This window comes from Pterocles gutturalis, unplaced genomic scaffold (assembly GCF_000699245.1).
Source record: "Pterocles gutturalis isolate BGI_N339 unplaced genomic scaffold, ASM69924v1 scaffold18195, whole genome shotgun sequence".
NCBI lineage: Eukaryota > Metazoa > Chordata > Aves > Pterocliformes > Pteroclidae > Pterocles > Pterocles gutturalis.
The window spans coordinates 1-8224 of record NW_010141279.1 but is presented as its reverse complement, the minus strand read 5'-3'; the positions used below and the strand labels follow the sequence as shown (position 1 = coordinate 8224).

Here is an 8224-nt window from a genome sequence, read left to right as displayed (position 1 = left end):
GTATAGATCTATTCTGCAGTTAAAATTTTTGTAATTTTAGTTGACAAATACTTTTTCATTGTGTGTTTTCAAGGGAAAAAAGTACGAATGTACTTCTTTTTGAAGGATAATTCAACATGCTTAAAGTACTTTTTGAGAATTATCAAAGATAAATTCTCTTTACTTCCTGTGAAGTCGGATGGGGTGGTGCCACTCTATACTGAGCTGCTTCTTGGCTTCTATCAGGAGAAAAAAATGAAAGGTGCTGTTGGCATACAGCTCAGGCAGAATTTTGAGAGGCATGTGAAGATGCATGTCTCTGCATTTAAATGTTTAAAGTGAAAATCTGCCAAAATCAATGTACAGGGTTATCTTTTCACTTTTCAGCTTCAACTGTAGTTCATCTGTGCTATTTTCTGTATAGATTAATTTAAAATTTTTCTATCATAGTGTCTAGTTCTGAGTTTTGCTTTCCTGCCTGCAGTTTTCTGTTTTGTTAAACTGTTGCTATTATTGCTGAATGTTGTGATTTTAAAGAATAGATAGAAGATACTAATTTAAATTAGAGCCATGCATAGCAAGTTCTTCGATTTGTTACAGATTTTTTCCATTTCAGCAGTTCTGGCTGCAGCTGCTTCTGTGCAACCACTTGCAACACAGTGCTTCCAACTTTCCAACATGTTTAATCCTCAAACGTAAGTGATTTATCATTGTCTGTTTCTGTTTGGTGTCTGTTGATGACTTTAACATCTGAGAAAGGTATTGGAATGTTGCAGAGGTTTTCTTCATGGGTTTTGTGGTGGGTTTTGTCCAAGTGATAACAATTCCATCTCTTTCCTGTTCTTCCTCCACCCCCTACAGTGAAGAAGAAGCTGGCTGGGATACAGAAATTAAAGATGATGTGATTGAGGAATGTAACAAACATGGAGGAGTTATCCACATCTATGTAGACAAAAACTCAGCTCAGGTATGCCTGGTTCCAAGGAGACACTGAGCAGGTTTTAGGAGTTTTGTTGCTTTGTAGTATATAGAGGGAGAATTACAAATACTTCTTTTTTCTAAGCCAAATCTAAATTTATTGAAGTTACTTTGCAGTTTTTTCAGGATGTAGGTGGTTCCCTCCTGTTTTGAGTAACTGTGTGTAACTGAAATGCAGGCAGGAGAGCAGTTTTCTGGTGCTGCAGTCTGTTCTTACAGATTTACACAGCTGAAGTTGCTGTGGAAATACAGGCTGAAGAGCAGTGACCTCTTCAGTTCTTTGTCTTTTCCCTTGAAAAGGGAAAAAAGCCAGAGACTTCCAGTTTCCCCTGTTTCTAGAGAATACGGGCTTTAGCACAAAGGATACCTTGCTCCAGCAGACTTGAGGTGTGCAGTGAAATGGGTGCCTAATCCTGTGCTTGGAAGCAGTTATCTTCACTAGTGATGCTGAAGTCTGGCAGTGGGCAGTAGGATTGCCTAAAGTTGTAACAGGGAGGAGAAGAAAAAGGGCTACTCATGCAGACTTAATTACAGGTTAATGCCTGTTTGAGGGACTCTCAGCCTGCATGTTAAAAAGGCTAATACTCTTCTTCTGTGTTTGCTTTGTTTATGTAATCCCGAGACTGTTTCTCTCTTCCCCTGTATTTCAGCTCTTAGAATATAAACTGTGGAAGGTTTGTAAAGAGATTTGGCGTTCTTGCACCCCTTTTACATAGAATTCACACCCCAAACTGAAGTACAGTTTTCAAACGCTCTCGTAGTCAGAGTATTTGCTAACCATAAGACCCTGGAATGTACTCTTGTGTTCGATTCCATTGTGTGAGGCTGAAATCTACACTACCATCCCTGTTCATATTGCTTAGATGGGATTGTTCTGCCTTGGTAACACACTTGGCACTCTCAAACCTTTGTGATTTATCATTGTGCTGCTTCTACAGATGACTTTTGTCACCTGAAACCCTTTCACATGGATTACCAAGAATTCTATATAAGAGATGACTGCTGTGTATCAGATTGGGGGGTGGGGGAGGGAACAAACAAAAAAAACCCCAACACACAAACTCCCCCCCCAAAAATGCCACTGCCCCAAACCCCCAAAAATGCGACAGCCCTCAACATAGCTCACATAGGGTCTGGGCACATAGAGCTGCAAATCTGCTTCACATTAGCAAGTGGATTTAAAAGGAAAAAACCTACAGCTGCTATGTCATGAGTTAGCTGTTTGTTATGTGAAATCCATTTTGTCCCAGTAGCACAGTGATGACCCAGAAATAAAACACCGGCTGATGTTTAAAAATACTGTATTTGAATGTAAGTTTCCACTGTGCTGTGCTGTTTTCCAGGCTTAGATTCTGGTCACGTTATCTTTTAAATGTTTTCATCTCCCATCATTTTTTGGCTGTTTCCCAGACAGCCAGGCTTCCCAGGCTAACGGCTGTCCGCAGTCAGCCATGAAGATGTGATTTGTGGGTGAAAAGGTTGCAGTCCCAACAGGACGTGTCTCGTGCACCGCACCGGTCCACACTGTGGGTGTGCAGCAAAACTACAGCTTTATGTTGCTGTACCTCATTTCAAGGTTTAGGCAGCTTGGGTGCCTGTGCAGCGGGAGGCAGAGAACAGAATTGTGTGTGTTCTCAGGCTTCCCCCCTGAGAAGGAGTGAGTTAGATCACAGCAGGAGGAGTCAGTACAGGCTGGCAAAAGCTGCAAAGGGGAAGGCTGGATTCTGTTTCTTAATATGTTCTTTTCCTGCAAAATCTGTTTTGGATACAGTCCAGTCTTGTTCCAGAATTACTGGTAGTAGCCTATTTTTCAAGCAGGCAGCCAGAAAACTGCATGCCCATTACTGGTGGTCTGCACTGTCTTGCAGTTGTTGAATGTAAGTATTGCAGTACTCTGGATTAGGCTGGTTTAGTGCTTAATCTGCAGATAGAAAACTTCGGGTATCTCTGGGAAGGTTAAAAGATCAGTCTGTCGTTCACATTAGATACAATTTTAGGCTTTTCAGGCTCTGCTGTGGTGGGTTTTTTCCCTTTGCCTTAGTCCTTGTTTGAGTGCAGACAGACAGATGCTGAAGTTAATGTAGGAGAGTTTTTACAGTACCAGTCTTGAACTGCTGATCATCCTTCCTGCTGTGGGGAGTGCTTAATCCCTCTGGACTGTGAACTTGCATATCTAGTTAAGCATTTGTGGTTAAACTTGGTGATTTACAGAACTTGCTGGCTTACCTGCAGTAGAGGTAGACAAACTCCTTCTGCTTTTGTGTTTCACGTGAGATTTGTAATCGGGAACCATTAGAAGCTCTCTTTGAAGGGCTATTTTGAGCAAGTAAGAAATCCATTACTTGTTGATTTCAGATTATGCTCACATTTGGTCTGTTTTGCAAAATCCTATTTAGAAAAATTTTGTGCTAAGATAACTGAAGTGCAGTAGTGCAAAACTGTCCACAACTTTGTTTTTTCATGCTCATTCTGCATTATCGGTTGATACCAGTAGGACCATAGTGAGGTAGGTTCGCCTCTGTCACAGCCATGCCAGGGAAGTGTCTTGAGAATAGACAATGTGGGATGTTTCTCAAGCTTTTGATGGACTGTAATGCTTTTGTATTCCAGGGCAACGTGTATGTCAAATGTCCTTCAATTGCTGCTGCCATTGCAGCTGTCAATGCATTGCATGGGAGGTGGTTTGCAGGTGAGTGGATTATATGTGGAGACCTACATTTATTCATTAATTACAGAAATTACCAAATACTGATTTTTTCCACCCTGCCCTTTTGATCAGGTAAAATGATTACAGCAGCGTATGTACCTCTTCCGACGTACCATAGCCTTTTCCCAGATTCCATGACTGCAACCCAACTACTGGTTCCTGTTCGACGATGAAGATGGAGTTAGCCAGTTTTGTACATAGCTATTTTTTGGAGGAAGATTGAGTTACCTTTTATTTAGATAAAACTAAAGGAAAGGATTTAATGTCATTTTGTGTACACTTCCTGCTACCTTTAAAAATAAAATGAAGTAAGCAGAAATGCAGTGTGTTCATTTTCCCTACCTAGCATTTCCACTGTATACAAAGCTGTTGACTTCTTCTGCCTTGTAATTCTTGTACATTTACTAAAGTAATCTGTAGGAACTGAGAAGTAGCTCATAGAAAACAAGTTCTCTGTAAAAGGCAGATGGGACATAATGACGTTTTTAATGTTTCACAAGCCTTTGTTCTAATGCAGCAATTACATTTTACATTTCACTAAATGTAGGTGATCTGCTAAAAGTTGAAGGGACATATTTAGTGTTTTGTATAAATGGAAAAGTCAAAAGGCTACTGAAAGCTGACTTCAGATGGCCAGTCAGCTTGCTTTGTGCTGAATAATTGGTTAGGATTGAAGGGTTTTATTTCTTGATGGTAACTTTTGATTAATGTATCTGTATAAGTTTCTTTGTAAATACTGTGTGAGGTGTGTCTAAGTTTCCAAACAAAACTATCTCTGCATTTCCAGAGAAGTTTCTATGTATGCAGTGTGGCACAGTTGAAGCATTTCAGCAAAGTCTGAAAATTGTTAGGAAATACAGAAACGTGTTTTGTTCTGGTTGCATATAATCTTTGCTCTTTTTAAGCTCTGTGAGCTCTGAAATATATTTTTGGGTTACTTCAGTGTGTTTGACAAAACAGCTTGATATTTCTATCAAACAAAGACTTTCATATTGCAACAATCTTTGTAAGAACCACTCAAATAAAATTCTCTTAAAAAGGCCTTCATCAAGCTTTATTTCTCTGCTCTCCTAGTGTGACTTAAGCAGGGTGTGCTGAAGACTGGAGGTGAGTGATGGATGCTTTGAAACGGTGTATGTCCAGAACACCACTACTTCATGAGAAAATGCAGGAGCTTTTTGAACCCTCTATGTACTGCAGTTGTGGTTGTTGAGGGCCTGTGGGTTTTCTCACTGCCTGGCTGGTGGACGGCTCTTGCCCTTTCTCAGGCCTGCTGCAGATTCATTCCAGAGATAACTTCTCCTCTGCCCATCTCCACCCCGCCATGGCTGTGAATCGTGGAGATGTAGGAGCAATTTATGTTGGCTTTTTGTCTGGTTTCTGTAAGGAAGCCTGCCCAAGTGACCTTGGTGACAAAGGTGTAGAGAGTACGTCCCACCCAGGTGAGTGAGAGTGGGCTGGGCAGGGATGCTGTCAGTGCTGTGAGACAGAATCTGGTGGTGCCCTGTCTCCAGCCTCATGCTGCCCTTCAGGGTGTACGCAGCTGTGGCTGAGCTGCTGTGTGGCAAGAGACTGTCTTCAGCAAGCCAGGAGGGAGCCACAGGAAGAAAGGAGACTGGGCAACAGGAGGTAGTACAGAGGCAGATATGGGGAGGCGCCAGGAGTATACTACAGGAGGATGTCATGGTACTTGACATTGCTGAAGAAAAGCAAGCAAAGCTGCTCTTTCGTTTTGCTTGACTTTTTTTTTTAGTTACCAGTATTAATCCACCCATGCCACTTGGAGTAAAACTGGGGCTGTTCCAGAGCAGGTGTGTTGCTTGACTTGGTTGTCAGGGCTAGTCTCTCTGAGGTTCCTGAGCTGCATGACAGCAGACCAGAGAGCAGGCTTTCAGTGGCAGATTTGTGTTTCCTCAAAAACTGGGGAAACAGCACTTGTACGAGGTAAAGGCTGTATAGGCGCTAGTTCTGCTGCTGTTACCCTGTCTTCTGTCCTTAAACAGAAATAAAGGAGGATCAAAGATAAGCCTTGTTTCAAAAGGCAGAAAACAGGAGACTGCAGGGACTAAACTGCACAGTTCATAGTTCATCTGGAGGCCGGGGTTGGGGGGGAGGAGTGCCCTGTTCTCCCTGGGAAGCATTGAGCACCTTGCAGACCCATTAAGGCAGCCTGGAGAAGACTTTCTGGTAGCACAGCTCTTACAGGTGAAGCTCCCTTCCCTTGCTGACAGAATGAAAAAAGCCTCTGCAAGATCCTAGGGGTGGGTGCAGCTGCAGCCGCTGCTTCTGGCCTTCTGTTCTCTGGAAGGGCTGGACAGCAGCGTGCCCAAGAGTGTCAGGCTGCACCCCTGCAAGCTGGGAGAGAGGCAGCACAGTCGGGCTGTGCTGTTCTGTGCTCGTAACACAGTAACTGCAGCACATCTAGTCCACATCTAGAGCTTCAGGAAAGGTATTGCTCAAGGCCTGACGAGGAGGTTACATCCCCCATGTCTCGTGTCAAAGTCATCCTTGTGACTAGCACAAAATACCATTAGCGTTCTTGTCCCTTTTCCAGTAATTTAACAACTTCCACATCCAGTAGCATGGCTGTACCTTTAAGTGTTCTGTGCTGTTTCCTTGCTGCTTCCTGCACCCACACGCTGCCATGCTGGCTGGAAGAAGATGCCTGGACTGCTGTAGTTTGCCTTCAGTGGCAGAAGGACTCGCCCAAGTCCCTCTGGGGTCCCTCACTCTCTGTGAGGGCATTTGCCTCATATTACCTGGAACTCAGAGATGGGGCCAGCTTCAACCCACCTGTTTTTGCAAGAGAAGATTTATATTTGATCTGAATTAGCCACACAGTAACTCTCCTACACTTGGGAGTGCACAAATGCAGTGGAGCAGCTCCACCTCAACCCATCAGCAATGCAAACTGCCCAAGCACCAACGGCAGAAATGTGTGCGCTGCGTTTATGCCTGTGAAGCAGGAACTTTAATGTAGTACAAAGGATTATCAATTCTCATTGTCATGGGAGGAAAGTATAAATTTGGTAAAAAGCATGTTTACAATCAGCAGAGCAAGGAGGAGGGTGCTTCACCATTTCATGAAGAGCTCTCCATTCCAGGTATCTGAAGATTTCATTGTGGTACAGAGGAGGAATGGCTGGACGGGGGCACTCCAGGATAAAACCCAAGCTCCAGGTTAGCAGCGGATTCCCATACCAATAGCCATGAATGTCCCAAATGTGCCACCACTTTGCATCATTGTTTTGCCCACTCCACCCATCAGCTCTCGTCCTCTCATGCCAATCCTGAGATAAAGAAAAACACAGGAATTATGTAAAAGCTGAAGCCTAACAGGTTAACAGACATGCAGCAGAAAACATCTGATACAACCAGATAACGGTTGCCTGAGCACCCAAATCAAACACTTCCTCTTTGGTTTAAATTTAAAATGATACCTCCTGCCTCCACAAGGTGATGGGCTGCAGTGGGCCATGCCTGAGCTACTGCAAACAAAAAGAGCTGATCTCTTTGGAGCACTTGAGTGACCCTTGCCAGTGGCCCATGTGTAGCTTTTCCTGCAGCAGTACGAGCTGACACTGTACCCTCCTGCCACACGACCAGCAGGAACAGCCTTGCCTGCTAGTGTCCCAAATACCCTTAATTTTGGGGAAAAACAATCATGCTGTCCAAGTATCTGACTTACCACAGAATAAAAAGGGTCTGAGCTGTTGTATTCCCACCATCTGGCTGCAGTGGCTGTATTTTTAACACTACCAACTTAAAACGATTTTGTGAACTAACTTCCTATTTACCCCGAGGCTGTATTTTTAATGTGAGAGAAACCTGAAAGACCTAGAAGTGCCCACAGGCATTTCTGTTCCCCAGATCCCATTTACCTGAGATCAGACCCAAACCAAAAAGAATTGTTCCTTCTCAGGAAGCTCGTGGAATATTTGGTTTCTAAGCACTGCTGTGACTGTAGGGTCTAAGGAATTTCCTGCACTTGATTTTCAAAACATGGGGATTTTCCCTCAAAAAGGGTACAGCAGAAGAAATGCAGCTGCATCATTCAAATACAACAGAACCACTGGTACCGCTTCTTCTAAATATCCTCCATCTGTATTTTCTGCTTGCATCGTACCACTTACAAGTCCTCTCCAGGATCTGAGAGAGCACCTCCCTCCCCAGTCCCCCAGCAGAGCATTCCCCTCTGGCTGTCGCTGTGTCCCGACCTCCTGACCTGGCCCTGAAAGCCATTTCCTTGGCATACCTGAGGCAGGAAAATGTGCCAAACAGTGCTCCTGCTGCCATGCCCACTGCAAAGCCCATCATGAAACCCATCTTTACTCTGTCAAAGCAGCTGGGCTGCGATTGCCCGTATGGGCCCACGGTCACAGGCATCTAGAAAAGAAAGCACAAAAAACCCGCGTGGATTTGCTGCCTTGTCTGACGTGCCTCTATAACCAAACCGGGCTGCAGAGCAGGCCTGCGCACCTCAGAGCCCCTCCGAAACGGAGTGGCGGAGGCTTCACAGGCTTTCGGACCCGTTTCCTCGCCTGTCAAGCAGAACAAGGC

General features: G+C 44.1%; 2 protein-coding genes across 2 annotated transcripts in view; one reads left to right on the top strand and one right to left on the bottom strand.

Moving 5' to 3' along the window:
- The window catches only part of RBM39 (RNA binding motif protein 39), a gene marked incomplete at its 5' end in the record, with an annotated part of 18119 nt that extends 13407 nt beyond the window's left edge, over nucleotides 1-4712 (top strand). The window contains 4 exons of the mRNA XM_010083978.1: nucleotides 599-674; nucleotides 841-946; nucleotides 3568-3646; nucleotides 3737-4712. Of these exons, the coding sequence (XP_010082280.1) occupies nucleotides 599-674; nucleotides 841-946; nucleotides 3568-3646; nucleotides 3737-3837 (362 nt within the window). The remainder of the gene's footprint in view (nucleotides 1-598; nucleotides 675-840; nucleotides 947-3567; nucleotides 3647-3736) is intronic.
- A 2050-nt stretch (nucleotides 4713-6762) lies between these two features.
- ROMO1 (reactive oxygen species modulator 1) lies at nucleotides 6763-8054 on the bottom strand. Its single transcript, XM_010083977.1, has 2 exons — nucleotides 7920-8054; nucleotides 6763-6954 (listed from the first exon to the last, which is right to left on the bottom strand). Exons 1-2 carry the CDS (start codon nucleotides 8048-8050, stop codon nucleotides 6846-6848), a joined length of 240 nt encoding a protein of 79 aa, XP_010082279.1. The 5' UTR covers nucleotides 8051-8054; the 3' UTR covers nucleotides 6763-6845.
- Between the last annotated feature and the right edge of the window lie 170 nt (nucleotides 8055-8224).